At 33.7% G+C, this 19,973-nt stretch overlaps 1 protein-coding gene across 13 annotated transcripts in view; it reads left to right on the top strand.

The window, feature by feature from the left end:
• The first annotated feature begins 1,524 nt into the window (after positions 1-1,524).
• The window catches only part of LOC123551157 (dynein axonemal heavy chain 1-like), a 107,572-nt gene continuing 89,123 nt past the window's right edge, over positions 1,525-19,973 (top strand). For 12 of the 13 annotated variants that reach the window (XM_053540681.1, XM_053540671.1, XM_053540683.1 and 9 more), the window contains exons 1-19: positions 1,525-1,637; positions 3,998-4,189; positions 4,602-4,674; positions 5,879-5,964; positions 6,325-6,413; positions 6,956-7,242; positions 7,564-7,725; positions 8,382-8,634; positions 9,263-9,420; positions 9,887-10,101; positions 10,482-10,649; positions 11,123-11,253; positions 11,768-11,918; positions 12,294-12,487; positions 13,004-13,229; positions 13,664-13,783; positions 14,106-14,188; positions 14,849-14,990; positions 15,493-15,648. In XM_053540681.1, the coding sequence (XP_053396656.1) occupies positions 4,019-4,189; positions 4,602-4,674; positions 5,879-5,964; positions 6,325-6,413; positions 6,956-7,242; positions 7,564-7,725; positions 8,382-8,634; positions 9,263-9,420; positions 9,887-10,101; positions 10,482-10,649; positions 11,123-11,253; positions 11,768-11,918; positions 12,294-12,487; positions 13,004-13,229; positions 13,664-13,783; positions 14,106-14,188; positions 14,849-14,990; positions 15,493-15,648 (2,865 nt within the window). In that variant the 5' untranslated portion in view covers positions 1,525-1,637; positions 3,998-4,018. The remainder of the gene's footprint in view (positions 1,638-3,997; positions 4,190-4,601; positions 4,675-5,878; positions 5,965-6,324; positions 6,414-6,955; positions 7,243-7,563; positions 7,726-8,381; positions 8,635-9,262; positions 9,421-9,886; positions 10,102-10,481; positions 10,650-11,122; positions 11,254-11,767; positions 11,919-12,293; positions 12,488-13,003; positions 13,230-13,663; positions 13,784-14,105; positions 14,189-14,848; positions 14,991-15,492; positions 15,649-19,973) is intronic. The other variant, XM_053540672.1, reaches the window with a different exon arrangement.

Genomic DNA, 19,973 nt, shown 5'->3' with positions numbered 1-19,973 from the left:
AATATTTCCCGTTTTTAATATTTTTAAATAATTTCGCAAATATGTACGTTTCAAATTTTACTTTAAATATCTGTGTCGTTGAAACTGAGGGTATTTATAAAATAAAAAGGCCATGAAAACGTTTTGTTGCTTATAAATGCGGAAGCTCGATTTCAAAGTACATTTACAGACAAGTCATATCAATGTAGTCTTAGTAAATATTATAGGTTGTTTGAAAGAACATCCGATGTCAGTAAAAACAGTAGTGACCTTCCACGATTTTACAGCTTTCGCTTACTGTTTTCATTTTCTCAAATTAGCGCACGTAAGGAGAGAATGACGCACGTGCTCACGGGGCGAAGTCACGACATTTCGACATATTTCGCCCGAATTAACGGCAAACTTAGTATGTCTATGTCTATGTTATACTGCTTATCAATCGTTATCGATTATAACTAGCAGGCGCGTTGTCAGGGATAGCTGTTAAAAACAATAAGAATACAGAGATTATGTGCATCTCAAAGATAAAGTAAAAGAACTATTATACAGGTCAGGTTAAAAAGTAAAAGCAGGAAGTTGAATTAGAACTGATAGTAGGGTGGTAGCTGCCCAGCAAATAGGGGCCTACTTCTAAGCTGGGACTAGCTTGCAAAGACACAGGGAGACTGTTCCACAGACGTATGCTTCTGGGAAAAAAGGAGTTTGCATGACAATGTGTCTTTGAATACGGTATCAAGTAGTTCAAGTTTCTAGTAGGTCTAAGGTGACTGTGGTCAACAACAAGGTGTTGTTGGATCTTGTACAACATAGTAACTGCGCTGATCTTACGGCGTTGTTCTAGGGTTTGCCAGTTTAGTTCATTTATCATTTTGGAGACACTACTGGTGTAATTGTAGTCATTAAAGACATATCTTGCTGCAGATCTTTGAACTTGCTCGATTTTATGGATTAGGTATTTTTGCTATGGATGCCATATGGTGGAACAGTACTCTAACTGGGGTCTAACATAGGTTTTATATGCAACCTCTTTGACTCTTTTATTTGGGGTTTTGACATTTCGTTTGAGGAATCTTAGACATTTTTTGGCTTTGGATGTTACGTTGTTAATATGATTGGTCCATGATAGGTCTTTACTAATGGTTAGCCTACGCCTAATTTATATTTGGCAGAATCAGCCGATTTTGCACCCGATGGCATGCAGCTTATAAGGGAATATTACAGGGTTTCTAAAGGTCGCTTACCCTACGAATTTCATTTTGTTGCATGGATATGCAAATTTCTTTCCGGTATCCTTAATTTTATCATCACGGCCTGCTATACATACATGTCGTACGGCAGCAGGACTGTTCAACACTTTTGTCTTGGCGGGACAGATACTTGGATGGATGAATTTTCGATTTCAAGTTTTGCCTCGTATAACAAAGTTTTTAAAAAAAATTCTATTTATGTATTATTCACACATGCAGCAACGCGTTTCTGTCAAAAAAAACAATGTGATAAAAATAAATACACATGTATAAGTTAGGTACGAATACATTTGGAACGAATCCAAATTGCTTAGAGACGCCGCCATATTGGACGTACACAATTGAGAGCGTCCCTGTAAACATTACCGTAACTTTTATGCGCAAGACTTTGTTTTCTTCAAAAAAGTATCGGTATGTATATGAAATTAGTTCTCCCGTTTCTGCTGTCAACATTATTTATTTCATAAAGATATCATTATTGAAGGAATCTTAAAATATCATTTGATACTCATTTCTTTTGAGCGCACCTGCTTACCCCACCCACTTGAAATAGATGAGAAATTGGAAAATGAAATCAGGGTTTTTTCTAGCTATTTTGGGAACATAGCCTATACCCCCAAAATTGGGAATTTTGACGCGTAAATGTTCCAAATGGGGAAATATTTAGTCCCATACTAAGGATATAGTATGTATGTCTTTAAGCACTTTCTCATACACTTGTTTCACATTGTACAACCACTTTAACATATACTTCCATTACAAAATTGTCCATAATTTGGTCAATGTTTGTGCAATTTTGATGAATTTTTTTTTCAGAATGTAGATTGGGAATTTTTGCACTCATTTTGGGAAAAAAAACATACTTTTTGGCATTGGGATTATTGCCGAATAATGGCTATAAAAACAGCCGAAAAAAAAACCCTGGAAATAATACGATTACTTCAATTGTTTGTTTTTTTTTGTGTATTTTTTATTTTGATAACTTATACTGCCACATTTAAATATGATATTATATTTGTTATATTTCATTTAGAGCAGATTCAGTTCATTTGGAAAAATAACGAAGTCCCAGTGGCTATTCTTAAGTTGCAGTCTCGTAGGAATAGCCAGGCTCTCCTCTCCAGTAAGAATATTGAAAAGCTTGCAGGTGTCTATTCCTACGGCTCTCCCGTCCAACTATGAAAAGCACGCAGGTGGATACTCCTATGACAATTTTGTGTTAATTTACACATCGTACTTAATTCATTCGACTGATATGATTTCACCCAACTTCTTTACTTTTCCGGGAAAACAGAAAAGGGAAGTGATTTCCCGTAGTATAATGCATTTTATTACTATCAGTTGTTACATAAACAAACAATTTTAATACAACAAATTATCATAAGTGTAAAATACTTATAATATTTATCAGAAATTTGTCTTCTAAATAAATCGGAAAACGATTGTTGGTTGTAAAGATGAAGATGTAAATACTAGTTAGAGAATTATTGATCTATGTTTCTTGTGTATACATGCAAATTTTTTACCACCACTCTAAACATGTTTATTGCCCTTTAACTTAGTTTTAATTTTATACTTGTCGTTTTTCACTCATCAGCTTGACATATTTGCATCAATTCAGACCTGACATTGTATTTGTAAAACAATGACCAAATGTGATTACATGTCATTTCCAAAATCGGTTGAAAATGTAATATATCAGTTGAATGACTTCAGTACAATGTATTATAATACCAAACTGCCATAGGAATAACCACCTGCGGGCTTTTCACTATTCTTATGGGAACTTAAATAGGCTTAAGGCATTTGGTTACCAGATATCTAGACTCTTCCTTAATTTTAGAATGAGCAATTCTTTTTCTTCAGTATTTTTTGATAATTATTAAAGATATCTACACTTTATTCATAGGTAAAATATAGTTTGTTAGTTTTAAAATAGTCAATATTCTTAAAGTGTATGTACAGTTGCAACAAGAGTCATGAATAATGTCAAGAATTTGGCAGCCTATTGTTTTATCATCAGATCTGAAGCAGAGTTTGTTTTACTGTGCATGATCAAGATATAATTTGTACATTAATCTGAATGTATCCAGAGGTTGAAGACTTCTTACTGATAACTCTTCAACAGTTTAAGACAAAATTTATTTAAAACTTAAAAATTCAAAACAATTCAAGAATATTTTAAATGTTCCTATTACATGATATGAATGGTATTGACTTTAGTATATTGAAAAAGAAATCAAGGGAAAGCCATGATTATTTATAATACAAAAATGTTGGAGCAGACACTATACCATTAAACTCAAACTTTCAAAGAATGTGATAACAGAAACAGAAATTGAAATAGTATAAAAATTCAGAACACTGAGCTAGATTCATTGATATTGTTTATTGATATTTTCTGAACTGTATTTTTTGTGCTTTTGTTTATTTTTTTATTTGTTTGAAAATTCCTTATCACTGACACATTCTTGTATTAAATCAAGTTTGATAAAATCTGAAGTGATATGTCCGTTTGTGAATGTTTCATGGATTGAATAAGAATTGTGCAGGTTTAAAATTTAATGCAATAGTCCAGAGGACCAGCGTCTTGTTGACCAGCTACCTTTACTTTCTGATCTTGGTCAGGTGTATGAGGACTACTTCAGACACTGCTTGTGAAATTTTGTTTAAAGGTATACATCTTGTTCATGAAAAAAGAATGTGTAGAAAGCCAGTACTATGTAAACATTTCAAACAAATGTGTAAAGAAAAAATTTGTCTTTTATTAGCAGTTGTAAGAAGAAACAGCAATGGCAAGTAGGGCCAGCAGAAGCTCTCAAGGGGGTAAACCCTTTTCTGCACACAGATCCCAGACTGGCCTAAGTCGTGCTGGAGCATTGGGTCAGAGATACCCAGAGATCAAACAAAGAGGTTTCTACTCTGATATCATAGGAACTGAAGCTGTTGATGGAGAACTAGGGGTAAGAGAATAGCTGCTCATATTTAAACTTTAATGGAAAAAGAACATACATAAAAGTTTTATATTTTGATAAAGGATGAAAGATTTATACTTGGTATTTTTTCTTCTGAAGTCTACTTTTGTGCATATTTGTTAAAAGAAATGACTATGTTGCCTGAAAACCCCATTGGTAGTGTATAGAAACATATTTTATTATTTTACTTTGAAACAAATCAGTACGCTTACTATAGTACTTATTTTGAATGAAAAATATATTGCATTTTGAATTTCAATATCAGAATAATACAATTAAAAATTATTTGAAATGGGTTATTTCATTTTAGAATAAATTTATAGCTGTTTTCTTTTATCGATTGTTTTGAAGTTGTTAAATATCTATTAAAAGATAACATTTTATGCTGGATTTCTTCCAGGACATATTAAATGGACCGCCAACAGCTCATGACACACGTTGGAATGTTGCCAAGGAAAAACATACACCGAAAGGTTTGTTCTTTTGATTATAAGTGTAGATTTGCATAGATTGTATATATTTCTTGTTTTCAAGTAGTTGATTTCATAATAAGATAATAATACCTTTTAGGTATGAATTAAAGGATTGAATATCGGTGTTATATCTGTTTAGATTTCATTGATATTAAATTTAACATTAACTGATATAAAGCATTGTTTTGGGGGACATTTTTATGATATAAATTTTGTTTTGCAAGATCCAGACAGTGCCCTTATCTATCAAATTTTAGAGTCTCAGCAAAAAGAAAAATGTTCATGAAACAGGGTTTTTTTTTCCTTCTATAATTAACTGGCTGTTAATAGGCCCCTTCCATGGACAGAAAATTTCTTTTAAATCATGCAGTTTTCCCCCAAAATTTACTTTGCATCAGGCTTTTTCTTCCTCTTTGCCCAAATACCAAGATTTTTTTTTCCAAATCACAGGCCTGGGCTCCTTCCCATCTTGGTAAAAAAACCTGTGAATATTGATAACATTTTCAAGCAAGAATTGTGTTATTTCTTTGTCAAACTGAATATTGAAAAGTACTGTATATAAATCAAAGATACAAACCAAATTTCTAATTTTCTGACACAGTATTTTCATATTTAATACCTGCTTTAAACTTTCTGTAACACAAGATAGAAATGAATAACTGCAAATGGATCAAAATGTTTGACATACAATGTTATATATAAGTTTATGTGGATGGTTGTATAAGTTGATATATAATTATGTTGTAGATTATATTGTGCCTTTCTCACCACTACTTGAAGGCACTGACCTCCAGATTTTGGCTAAAAACGATCTTTCTTTAAAATTTAGGTTTGGTCATATAATGAACATTAGAATAAGAGATTTTATTTCTAAACTGTCTTGAAAATGCCAAATCAAGACAAAGAAAAAAGTGGGAATCGAATGCTGGCCACCGCAGCATTCAAGACTTCCCCGTTGTCTTTACCAATACACCATGGAAGAATATGTTAAAGTTTCAACACTCTTAAATACTAAGCATTAGTTTCAAGATACCTAAAAAAAAAGTTTACTCTTTATTGTTGTACGATCTGGAGGCCAGAGCTTTCAATAGAAGTAGCTCATTTGCCAAAATTACATACCTTTTCTGCTGATCTCAAAACAGTTTGATCTAATTTTATATGCTTGCAATATTGAAAGTGCATATGATAAATGATTACTTTTCAGTAACATCGTTTGAGGCTAACACTGATTTCTCACAGGCTATGAGAAACCAATCGTATGGACCTACAACAGAAATCACTGACATCTCTGTAAGATATCCTGCTTTTCATTTATATACTCTCATTTCCTACAAACAGTTCTTACTTTTTGAAGCTGTTTTTATTTTAAGTTAAGAAGTTAAATGCATTTTTTTTATAATACAAGATTTATATAGATTTAAATTTCACATTTATATAACTTTATTGATAATAAGGAAACAAAACCATTTGGTTGCATGAACTTGCATCACACTTTGAAAGAAAAATTAGTTTTTCCTAATTATGTTACATAATTTTTACAGTGAGTACCTTTTAACCAAAGTTTACTGTACATTTCAAATTCTTATCGGAGTTGTAATTTTTAAATTTAATAACACATAATAATGATCTTCTGCTTTTATATTATTCAAGGACTTTCCAGTGAAAGCATCAGAGCCAAAAGTACAATTGCCATTCTACACAAAACCTGGGGAATGCCCTCGTAAAATTGAAATTGAAAGGTAGTTTTGCTACAATATTATTGCAGGAACAAATTCTACTGATTTTTGATATAGTTAAAAAGTAAAAAAATGGTATTCACTAGATACAGTCAAAGTAATTTTTTGTGTTATTTTGTAAATGAGAGAAGTGATTTACTATGTTCCATGATATTGCCTCCCTTTTTTGCAACAACAATCAGTTGGATTTATTGCAGGTTTTTCCCATGTGGACAGTACTGTGCAATTAAAATTCATTATTTTTATCTTTACAAGTAGTTACTGAATAATATTGTGTGACTTTACCATTCTGGTTGTAGCTATCTTGCACGTGTATTTGAAGTGAAAATCAAGTAGACGTTGCTAAGTATTTTTAGGGCAGAAATCAAAAAACATTGCACTATGCAGTTATGATTGCTGTCGGTTTACCTTCTACCCTCCAGTCTAGTCCAAGATTCAAACAGATATGTCAGTCACAGTCAGTTATGAGAAAAACATGATATTTTATACCGATGTGTTTCAGTAGTTGGGAACAAAATATGTAAAGGCTTTGTTTCATTTTCCAGAAAGAGAAGGTTGTATGAAACACTCAGTTTACCAGAATTGTTAAAACAGGAAAACATTCAGACAAAACTTCTGATGCCCAAAGAGCAATCAGGGGAAGCTATAGAACTGAACAAAACTCCAGATGATCCTGCACCATTTCCACCATTTCTGCCATTACACATATTTGATAACGAAGAGTTTGACTGTCGTACCCCTGAGGAATGGATCAACATGGGTTTAGAAGGTGGCGTACGCAAGCCTTGTCCAGGTGTAGCCTTACTGCCAAAGAAGGATTCTGATGCAGATTGTAAGTCTGGTTCCTGTTGTGTAACTTCCTTGTGTTTAACATCTGACTTAAATTTAAACGTTCTTATTTCAGTTTGACTGTAGCATGACCTAAATTTTTAATCTGTCCCTAGATGATTTTGTTTCTTTTTTATGTGTGAGAAAATAAAACAGTGAGTGGCACATTAGGTTTATTCTTTTGAAAACTCTTACCTGTATATTATTCAAGGCAGATAAAGAGAAGATGAATATGAGATTGTTGAATCTTACCATTGAAAATTGAGATTTATTTTTCATTGGTGACAAAATTTCATTACTGATAAAGACATATTTGTATTTATAGTGCCCCCTACAGATCCAAGTATTGTCTATGACTGGTTTGATGTGGGAGTGTTGGACTATGACTGTGATAAACAGCAGTACCTTGTACAGAAAGTGAACAGACAGGGAAGAGTTGTAGATACTGATGGAAATGCTATAGTTAATGGAGGGAAAAGTGCAGATGGTAATTTGATTGCAAATACTTCATTTGTTTGCCATTTTAATTATGGTAAAGTTATGAAATAGTATTCAGCTTTTGTAAAAAAATATTTTTACCAGAAACTACATGTTTTCCTGAAGTAACTTACAACTTCCTCAAATAAATCAGGTGCAGGACTTTCTTTAAAATCCATGTGAAGAACATTGATTTCAGTTGTCTTGGGTAATCAATTTGTGACATCCTTATTTGGAGTCATCTGCTCATTCTGCTGAGTTAGCCTGGGAGTGGAGACTTTTATGCCTCTGGTGTTGAAAACCAGGAGGCATATAGCGTTTGACTGTCATTCTGCCCATCCATCACACTTTCTTGTGTTCTTGCCTCATATAGTTTATCCATTTGAAATGAAACTTTCTGTACATGATAAAAGTGAAGTAGTCATTCACATATTGTCTGGGTTTTAATGTACAGTAATTTTTTTAAAGTTACAGCCCTATTTTGGCCTTTGAAATATAACAACTACATCAAAACATTGTGTACTCAACAGCTCCTACAGTTCCCATGTAGTTGAAATGAAACTATATGTCTGTAATATGAAATATATAATTATATGAAGAAGTCTGGAACAGTTTGTGTGACATTAAAATTGAATGGAATGTAACGTTTTAAGTTTATTTTGTTAGGTTTAAGGATATGCTTACCCTCCCAGTACTGGATACCTAGAGTGAGGTTGATGTTCTGTGCGGAGGATCCCCGTGTATTCACACAGCGTGTAGCAGAGGCATTTAGACTGAGGAAAAACACAGAGGCTCTGCTGAGATATAACCTGTATATAGACTGTATGCCTATGGATGGTGTAGGAGAGCTTGACCAGGCCTCACTGAAGAGAATGGTAGAGTGGGCAAGGACTGCTCCAGGACTGTCAAAGGACAAAGGGTAAGTGTTGCATAACAAATTGTCACATCTTTAAAATTATTGTATCTGCTTCACATAACAATATACTTTTCTCATGATTAGACAACTGAATTTATATTGAGCCCACCCACTTAGCTCAGGAGGGAGAGCACAGGTCTACAGATGGTGGGGTCATGAGTTCGAGCTTGGCGAGGTGTATGTTCTCTGTGATGATTTGATAAAAGACATTGTGTCTGAAATCATTTCATCCCCCACCTGTGATTCATGTGGGGAAGTAGGCAGTTACTTGCGAAGAACAGGTTTGCACTGGTACAAAATCCAAGAAGACTGGTTAGGTTAACTACCTGCTGTTACGTGACTGAAATACTGTTGAAAAACGGTATTAAACCCATAACAAACAGATTTATATTGAAAATTCAAAGTTACATGCCTTAAGTTAAATAGTAACAAATCTAGGGATGAACAGTGAAGGTATATGGATGGACATCAAATTTTGGTCTGAAACAAAGCTTTCAACAGAAATTGAATTATGCAGAATTTACAGAATGAGAATGTCAGTATTGTAAATGTATGTAGATAAACTGAATAAATACAGAACAGGACAGAATTTTATAACAGACTTGTACATAGTACATTGCCTACATTTCAGCCTTGAGGATGGAATACAGGCTCTTGAAAAGGAAGCTAACATAGACTTCTGTCGTTCCATGAACAGAATTATCTTTGACAAAATCATTGAGCAGGATAATTCCACATTTGCTTTTGTGTCAGTGCCGGCTATTGAGGATAAACCTGTGCCATTCAAAGGTTAGAATATTTTCTGTTGTGTAATATTGTTTCAATAACGGATATGATGTGCCAAGAGCTCAATGTCATGCATTCAGACAGATAAAAAAAAAACCTTTCAACGATATTGCAGTGCATCTTGCTCTGGTGCAATAAATTCTTTAATGTTAAGTAGTGGATTGTTCTATTCAGGAGCCAACTTTTGTCTGAAAAGCTCGGACCTGTGCCAGAAAAGATGCTGTAAGAGCATATAAGTCAGAATGAGTATTTTGTCATCATAGAACTTTGTATGTTCAGTAAATAAATTGCCTGAACAATTCAAGCCATTATCAACTGTTCAGCCATTGAACAGGTAACTCTGTAATTAAAATTAACAGTACCAAAATAGAAATTACTTTTACAACAGTTACTGTATTTGAAGTGTTTTACTTCATTTGTACGGTAACTTAAAACTTTTTTTGTAAATCTTTCACATTTTTGAATACAGCTTGTAGTACAGATGTACCGGAATATGACTATGATGGGGTGTATGATGCATTTGCCTTCAACTCCCTGCTGACCAGGGTAGAGAGTATCAAAGCTACAGGAACAGTGGCCATTGAGTGTAATGAAGTGGCCAACAAATGTCTGTATCATGTCCCTACAACCAAACCTATGAGGATTGAGGAGTTTGAACAAACACAAGCTCAGGTTACATCACAGGTGAGACAAACATATATTAAATGATCTTTCTGCAGGCAGGTTTTTTTTTTTTCAATACTAGACCATGCAAGTTTGAATACAATGGATAATAAGTAAGATCGGAATGCACATATTCTATATCTGAAGTTATTTCCAGTTGGAAAACCAAAGGGTGCTTTCAGATAGCTTCCACTTATATAAATGTTGGTATACTAATATTAACTAGATCAGAAATTGTTTGGGCTTGCTTCAGCTAAAGTTTCTAGCTGATTGATTAAAAGGTTCTGTATATTGATGGAAATGCCCTGACTGTAATGTTCTATCATTTTGATATCAACTGTTTGTTCATTTAAAATATCTATGACCAGTTGTTGATGAAAGGTCAATGATCTGTATTTCAGGTGGCATTGTTCTTGAAAGACTCATGGATCTCAACATTGAGGGCTGCCATCAGAACAAAACTGCGCGATGTTGGCAAGGGTTGGTTCAACATACATGAAACTAACTTCGAAGTGTATCAGATATCTAAACTGAAGAAATTTATGGAAATGGTCAAATTCATGATGCAGGTTTGTAAAGCTTTTTTAAAAAACTTTGTTGCTAAATCTTACACACATCCAAATGCAGATAGTTTATTGTAAGAGAAAGATTTATTTTGCCCAGTATCTTCGTTCTAGATTTTTGTTCCGTATCTTGTATTTTTGACAATATCAAAGTAATGCCCCTTTTTTATTTAGAAAATGCAGGCGGAAGTTTTGCGTAAAAATTGCAATTTCCAAAGCTCGTTGTAGATACTTTGTTGAAACTTCACGCACATGGTTGGTACAATTGAACAGGATCACAGCATCAAGTTGTGTAATTCTTACATAAATTTAGACAATACATCAATTCTTAGATAGAAAATTCATTTTACTGACAAGCCTTTGAATAATTGACATGTTGTCATGAAACAGCTCATGTTTAGTGTGTTTAATTGACTGATATTATCAGTTTAATGAGAAACAGTTTCAAATCAGTTATCCAATGAACTTTTGTTTTTCAGGATTCTATGAGATTTTTAGTACAGAATTCTCTGTACTCCTTCACGCAGATGATTCTTGATGCCTGCCATTCTACAGTGAAACTTGAGGAGGATTTTGTTTGGGGAAAAGATGTGATTTCTAGTCCATTCAAGTAAGTTAAAGTAAAATATATGATCACTTACTATTTTGATGTAGTCTGAAATATGTTATCACATAGCCGTCAACTTCAGGTTTACATGATTATTTCCAATACTTTGTTGCACAGACATGCCAAAATTTCTATCATCTTTACTTTTATTGCCATTTGAATTATCTTTTTCTGGTTTAACTTCAGGAAAGATGAATTTTGTAAAATGTGATATTTAAGTTCATCTTGTGTATATATGAATCATTTCTGTTTAGACTCCAGTCTGGATTATTTTTGATAAGTATTAAAAATAGATGTAAAATGGGATAATTTTGTTAAAATCAGTTACATTTTCATATAAATTTCTGCTTTCTTGCCCAAAGAGAGTTCCTTATAACCAAGTTATAGCAGATACCAAGTTTGCTATTTGTGTAGATTTTTATATGAAATAAAGAATGCAAAAACATGGAGAATAAGATATTGTTTTTTATTTTCAAGTTTTACCATAGTGTAGTCTATAATATTCTATCTCTTTCAGACCCAAGAGAAATGCCTTGTTCTTGGTGGATCTACAGTTAGACAACACAGGTGTACATTACAGTACAAATATTAACAGTTTTGAATCATCTCTGGTTGGATTGTTTGACAAAGGGATACAGTCGACACAGAATGTTCCACAGCTTGAGAAGGTAATAGAGTCACAGAGTTCAGCATGTACTCACAGTATCAAATATTTTTTATCAGTTTTAAGAACTGAAAGATTAATTAAAATTAGGTAGATTTTAGAGATAATTATCATCCATATCATGGCAAGATACTTTGAGATACTTGATAACCTAGCGCAATGTGTTGGAAAAGAAAACCACTTTACGAAAATCAGATGGTGTAACAGGACATTTTTCCTTGCTGAAAATAGTCCCCCTAACCATGAAAATATTGCCCTGGTACTGTGGTCTTTGTCGTCAAATTCGCTTTCATTGGTAACATAATAAATTGTGTCTTAAATGATGATGTTTTGTCACTGCTTATTAAACATATTGACTGATTTCTACTTCCTATTTCAGTACATTCTGGAGGACATTTTCTGGTCCGGAACTCCACTGTTGGAATCTGTTGGTGAACATGAGCCTCATGTTGAAGAACTGCGTGAAAATATCAAACATGCTATCAGGAAGTCTCTCATTCCAATGAAAGCCTATGCTCGAGAATACGAGAAACATCTCGAGATCATGAACCTTGATATCAACCAGTATGTCAGGTAAGAGGGATATGATAGTTGAAATAAAAAGAGCTCAAGTTTTATATTTGTCAGTAGAAAATGTTAGGTTCGAAAGGAAACCACAAACAAAAGTAGTGTTGAACTGGTATATGTAGATCACCTGAGGCTCATAGGCTGGGGTGTATATTGTGTTTGGAGGATGGGAGGTGGGGTTGGTTGTGGTTAATGGCTTTTAGTCATCCAGCTCAATATTTATCAAGAATGTATGGTTGTTTTATCCTTTCCATCCTTTTCTGTGTCAAAGTAGAATGAAATATTGTTAGTAAATGCATTGTAGTTTCAAATATTAATGAAACTGAAATAAACAACAGTGTTGTCTAAACTGTGGTAAAACATTCTACCCTCTTTAACCAGGATGTAATGCAATTTGACTGTCTATGTTAGTCTGTATTATGAAAAACAGCCATCAGAGATAATCTACATAAGTTAGAACATTCTGTTTAATAAATGAAAGAAAAAAGATTGAAATTAGATAAAATTGTTCATATATTTCAGGGACTATGAAGCCCAGGAGCACACTGCTCTTGAAGTGAAACAGGAAGTTGAGATGCACTTAAAAGAAAAAGACATTATCGAGGCAACCATTCCTAGCAACCTCATTATTGGTCCATTCTGGATCAATACGGACTCAGTACGACAAAACTTGTCAAAGAAACGCAAAAATCTCAGTAATGCTGTACTCGAGTACCTGGCGAGACATTTGAGAAAACAGGCTGATGAAGTACGTCTGAGATTTGTAGAAAATGTTTCTATTCGAAATTTGCAATTTGCTATCATTAGGTTGGATGTATATCTTAACACCTGTTAGTTAGACTTAAAAGCGGTCTGTCTGTTATTTTAATTACCTGTAAATAGACATACAGTTAAACCTGCCTTTAGCAGTCAGCCAAGGGAATGGGAAAAAGTGGCTGCTTAATGCAGGTAATTTATAAAAGGAATGACCATTTTGGGAAATGAGACAATGACTGCGTAAAACAGGTTGGCTGCTTAATAGAGGTGACCGCTAAAGCAGGTTTTACTGTATATGTTAACATTGTATTTTCTTGCCAGACGTTCTAGAATATATAATAAAAATTTCGAACTTACATCAATTTTAAGTGCAGATTAGAAGTAAAAGTGTTTTAAGTTAACAGATTGTTTTATGTTACCTAATAGGCATGTGAAGAATTTAAAGCAATCAGCCGAAAACTGTATGACAAATGCAACTGCATAGAGGAGCTGTCAGACATGAGGGAATGGATGAAATCTATCCCTGAAAAACTCAAAGAACATCAAGTAAGCAACATATGTTTTTATCTACTTTGTTTTGAGTGTTTAAGGAAAGTCGAAATTTTTTAGAGGCAACAGTATTTTTCATGAATGAGAAGTTGATAAAGATTTCGGGTGATTTTGAAAATAGGTAAATATAGATAATTGTCAAAATTTTCTAAATAACTTTATTTTATGGATTTGCTATTAATTTAACATTTTCTCGAGAGCAGAAACCACACACACTTTCAGTGTGATCTTTTCATGTTAATTATAATGGGAAAATTTGTAGAATTTGTTGTCAGAATAAATACAAAACCAAATATATTAAATCTTACATATATTTCAGGATTTGATTGACAAAGCTATGGATGACTATGAACTCATAGAAGAATTTTACTACAATCTGTCTACAGATGACTTTAATCTCAAGTTAGAATCATTTCTTTAATCTTTTTGAGCACCCGAAGGGAGGCATATTAGTTTTCAACTGTCCTTCCATTAGTTCGTTCGTCACAACGTTAACTTAACTTTTTGCATGAAGGCACTTTTATTTGCAAACCACTACACCCAGGACCTTCATTCTTCACATGCTGATAGTACTTATTGAGTACACAACCCCTACTGACTTTGGGTCACCAGGTCAAAGGCCAAGGTGCTGCGGGGGCATTTGTCACCATTAGTGACAGCTCTTGTTTTTGTTTCTCCTTTGTATTTCCCCAGAATTCATCGCTATAAGTTTCCTTAATCAGATATATATTCAATCTCATAAGATATGCTGACATAATTCAAGATGGACAGTTAGTCATGATAAATTTTTGATCTGGAAGTTGTGAAATTGTTTTACCATATTTTGTGATACTAGGTTATGGTTATTAATTGGTTTGATTTACCTAAAAGAGTAAAATTGAATGCACAAATGTTATAGTTGACAGTAAATTAAAATTAAATTGCAAAAATTATACAAGCCATTATAAAACCCCATGCTGTTGTTATAGTTGTGAATTGGACCTTATGAAAATGTTCCAAACATTGCATGATGTTAACAACTGTTTCAGTCTGTATATATAAGATTGTTTAATTGAACTTCAGATGGACAGCTATAGGGTGGCCACACAAGATTGAGGTACAGATGGAACAGACATACAATCAGCTAGAGGAAGATGAAGAAAGATTCAGAAAACTACAGTCATCTGATCAGGCCAACTTTAACGACAGGCTTGATACACTACAGGTACAATTTGCAGTTATCAAATACCATGTATAACCTTATAGAAGGCAGCTGTTTTATTTGACATGTAAAGGTACTTTCAAAAAGTAAGAAAACATTCATCATCTTTCCTTGCACTGAATTGTTTTGTTTTAGCGGATTTATTTTCATCAGAACCAAGCAAGCAGTAGATTGTCTCCTTATTGAAAACGGTATCTTTTAGGTCCATTTTGCAGTGTCGCGTTAATGTACTTGACAAGCTAGAATTGTGAAATGCCTGTGATGTTAAACAACAGAAGTGTTGGAGGGGTAGTGGGTATAACTCTAAATCCATAGGTTGAATTTTTTTTTTATTGTGATGATAGTGAAATTCCAACTTGAAGTGAACACAGCCTTGGAATCCACAGAGCTGTAAGGGATCATGAAGTAAGTTTTCAAAAGTGTTTCTTTACTCATGGTAAAATTGTTTGTAACAAACTTAACATTATGCCTGTGATTCAATAGACCATGTGTGAAATATTTTAAGATGGTTGTTGCTGGAATGGCCGCACACAGTGACATCAGCAAGGGTCACGAGATTGCCAATGAAGTACGAAGAGTTGCCAAGCAGCTGAAGGAAGCACAGGGACTGTCCAGCACATACAATAACAGAGAAAGACTGTTTGGCATGCCTGTAACTAACGTAAGTAAAATGGATGGTTACCATGGTAACACAGTGAGGATAATGGCTGACACAGGTTTTTGTATCTGTATATGTATAAATATTTTAGGAAAAGCAGAATTAACTTGTGGTTTGATTTGTTTGCGTGCATACATATATATAACTAATATTTATTGTTATATTGAAGTGGTATATGTTTTAACAGGAGATTTGAAAATATATCCTTGGTTTTTAACTAGTATTTACAAAGCTGTTGAAGGGATCTATTGATTTTCTTTTTCATAAATTTTCAGACATTTTATGGGGATGTTTTAATTCAGTTCTGAAAATTTCTTGAAACAGTTTAACTACATGTATCTGGATTTTTAGTGACTTGGAAGTTTTAGTCTTGTAATCAGAAAATTATTAAAAACATCAACAGAATTAACAGGATTTTATTTTTGCTAAATTGCCACTCTGAGTATGTTTCTACTCAAAATACAGCTTTGTAAGTTGTTTTTATTGGTATAGAGGGTCTAATACATTGTATATAAAATGTTTGCATGATTTCTTAATGTGTTATCCAGTATATTTCAGCATAATAGTTGGTTTGCTTGGTAATGACCTATGTACCAAGTTTGATGTATGTGCATTCTATTTGTCATAACTCAAAGTGCCTTTTCAAGTGTTTTTCTGGGATTATCATGCTGGAGGAATGGCATACAGCTGTGTTTTTGTGTGTGTGTCTTGTCTGTGTGTTGTGTTGTGTTGTTTTACACTGTCTAGAACCACTTGTACTAACAGTCACTTTACATGGAAAAAAAGGAAGAGCTTTTTTTTAGATATTTTATTCTTTCATTTAAAAAGAAAGTATCATTCAAAATTAGATTTGTGTGGATTACATAAAGTTGGCTGATATTACTGTTGGTAAATTTCTAAGCTTCCAGCCATTGCAAATTCATGGAAGTTTATTTTGAAATGATGTCAGTGCATAATGATGCCTAAGTGAAAAAACCTGGTATTTTTCATAGGTAGATTCTTTAATTAGAATATTGACTTTAAAATGGATGACTTTTGATTGCTCAGAGTGACTGTCTTTAAACAAAATCATGTGATGCTGAATAAATTCTTTTGTACTGGAAAAAAAAATGTTCCAGAGGTACTAAATAGTTTAAATAAGCTACTACCTTGGTCGATATAGATTTTCTTGGTGCATATCACATCGTATTGCGCAGTTGGAAAGTTAAAAATTGTATGATTTTTGGCAAAAATCTTTATCCACTGTACTAACTTTCTACTTGTGATTAAACAGATATGTATTCTCTTGTCTACTTAATTGTACTCATTTCGGCTAAAACTTCAGCTTAAAACTTCAGCTTGTTTGTTTAATACAAAAGTCAGTATCTATAAATCGGTTTCATAAGGGTGGATTTTTCTTTTCAAGTAAGTTATAGTGTATGTTTGGAAATTTTCAGTTGTGATTTTCCTAAATGGCATATTTGCAAACAGGAGTTAAAACTTGTAGGTCCACTTTGATATTTACTTTTTCTAAAAAGCGAAAAATATAAAGGAATGCCATTCTATTATGAAGATAGATATACATGTAGTAGCATTAGACATGTGTCAACTGTACTTGATACACCATAGAAATAAGTGTGTGTTGGATTGTCATGTGCTCTAACTTTTCAGTAGTGATTAGTATTTTAGATAAAGTACTCTGTTGCTAGTTTCATAACTGTTTTATTTGCCTTTTCTTTACTGTATTATAGCACAGATAATGTCTTGTTTTCTATCAATTCAGATTGCACTTTTTTTCTGCACACTTTATCATATAAAGCAACTTCAGAACTGAAGATAACTAAAATACTGCGGAATTATTTAATTTCATTGTCATAAATTACATGGATTTTACCAAAAATGTTTTGTTTTTTTTTGTAAGGATATGAATTTGTGGATTTTACAGCCCCTGAAAAATTGGTATTTCCATGTTATTTTGGTAAGTTTCAGAAGGTCACATTTTATACCGACCATGTGACCATGATAAAAGACAGGACCACTTGATCAAGACGCACATTTGGATTAATTTTTTTTTTTAATTATGAAACCATGAAATCCAACAAAATTTCTCCCACATTATTATTAATGATTTCACACTAAATGATTTTAGTAATTGTTGCAAATATTTGTAAGAAACAGAACTTACATGATACCGTTTAATCTATAGATTTCGCAATGCTCTGTTACCTAGTCCAGTAAGGAAATTGATAATGGTATTTGAAAGTTATTATAAGAATTCAGTCAGTTAAGAGGGGAAATGAAAACATTGAAAATGGAAATTCATGTAAAAAAATCTTATTTTCACAGTATTGTTTTGCTCATTTTTTGGTTGATAGGTTGGAAGTTAGTCATTTAGTTTCCGATCAATATTTAGAGAACATTTTGCCTTCAGTAGACAATTTTCATAGGATAATTGCCTTTGGTCAGTTTATGTTTTGGGGATAAGTAGATCAAAGGTCAATTACAATTCGCAAACTTGAATGGTTTGACCAAGGACTATCAAATTTTTAATGTGTTTACTAGTAGTCAGTCAAGTGACAATCCCTTTTTTTTTTAGGAGGTGGGGGGTTGGTTAGTCAGTTATACCTACTTCTTGGGGGTTGGTTGGTTAAATGTCAAGGTTATAGTGACCTACCGGTAGGTATTTGAAATGGTTTCTGATCAACATCTTGAGAATGTTTTGGCCCGTAAGCTTCATAACATAGTTGTCTGTGACCAGTCAGTGTATGACCCCTAATAATTTGGGGATTAGGTCAGAGAACAAGATCACAATGACATTGTGACAGAAACAGTTTCAGATCAATTGAGGGGGAATGCTTTGGCCTATGTTTATCATACTTTATAGTATGATTGTATATGGTCAGTTGGAGGTGAATGTCAAGATGAAAGTGGCCTTGAGAATTAGTTCGTAAGATGTTTAGCTGGAGAATGCATAGGTTATAGCTATCAAACTTTCTAGTATGCGTATCTATGGTCACTAAATAAATCAAATTGTTTTTAGATCAAAGGTCAAGGTCACAGCATACTTGAGACCAAAAATTAACACCCAGTTACATCTGACAGGCCATTTTGGTGGGCATATATGCTTTACAAACAGCCCCCCCCCCCCCCCTCCCACCATCACCACCACCACACACACACATGCACACACAGATTCCAAAAATAAAGCAGAGAAATTTTTCATCAATTCATTAGCTGAATTTCTCCTAAAAATTTGATGCTACACATAGAATTTTTTTAAAAAATGCATGTAGTTACAGCTTAGAGCTACTCATTCACATTTCGGTTGAAAAAGAATGCATATCTTCATGTATATTATTTAAATAATGTTTTATTTTGGCATCGAGAAAGTAAACAAAATATGGAAAAAGCTGTCTAATTTAATGATTAAAATCACTGTTGGATGTTTATTTTGTTCATTCTGATAAATGTGTCACAGACACTTTCCTCCATTGAAACATTGTACTTGGGATTGTTCTGCATGTTTGAACCAGAATGCCTCCGTGGCCTAGTGGTTAAGGTTGCTGACTTGAAATCACTTGCCCCTCACCGATGTGGGTTCAGGCCTCACTCAGGGGGTTGAAGTCTTCATGTGAGGGAGCAATCCAGCTGGCTTACGGAAGGTCGCTGGTTCTACACAGGTGCCCATTTGTTAAGAAATAATGCACGGAGGGGCACCTGGGGTCTTCCACCACCATCAAAGGTACCTATAATATGACCTATAATTGTGTTGGTGCGATGTTAAACCTAACAAAAACAAAACAAAATGAAGCAGAATTTTTCTAAAATGCAGAATTTGTTTAAACCTTTTCTTGAACTTTAGGATCTACTAAGAAAATTCTGCAAATAGAAAAAGATCGGGTTGTGTACTTGGTTTTTTGCCAGACTGATTTTGAAAATTTGGACCAAGCAAGTTTTCATACCAGGAAAATCAATATATCAATGGAAAGTTAGGAAACTGGCCATTTTTTTAGCTCATCTGTCACAAAGTGACAAGGTGAGCTTTTGTGATCGCACAGCGTCCGTCGTCTGTCCGTGCGTAAACTTTTGCTTGTGACATCTCTAGAGGTCACATTTTTCATGGCATCTTTATGAAAATGGGTCAGAATGTTCAACTTGGTAAATTCTAGGTCAAGTTCGAAACTGGGTCACGTGCCATCAAAAACTAGGTCAGTAGGTCTAAAAATAGAAAAATCGTGTGACCTCTCTAGAGGCCATAATTTTCAATGGATCTTCATGAAAATTGGTCAGAATGTTCACTTTGATGATATCTAGGTCAAGTTCGAAACTGGGTCACGTGCCTTCAAAAA

The sequence above is a fragment of the Mercenaria mercenaria genome, chromosome 4 (assembly GCF_021730395.1).
Source record: "Mercenaria mercenaria strain notata chromosome 4, MADL_Memer_1, whole genome shotgun sequence".
NCBI classification, from domain to species: Eukaryota; Metazoa; Mollusca; class Bivalvia; order Venerida; family Veneridae; genus Mercenaria; species Mercenaria mercenaria.
This window is presented reverse-complemented; position numbering and strand designations above follow the sequence as displayed.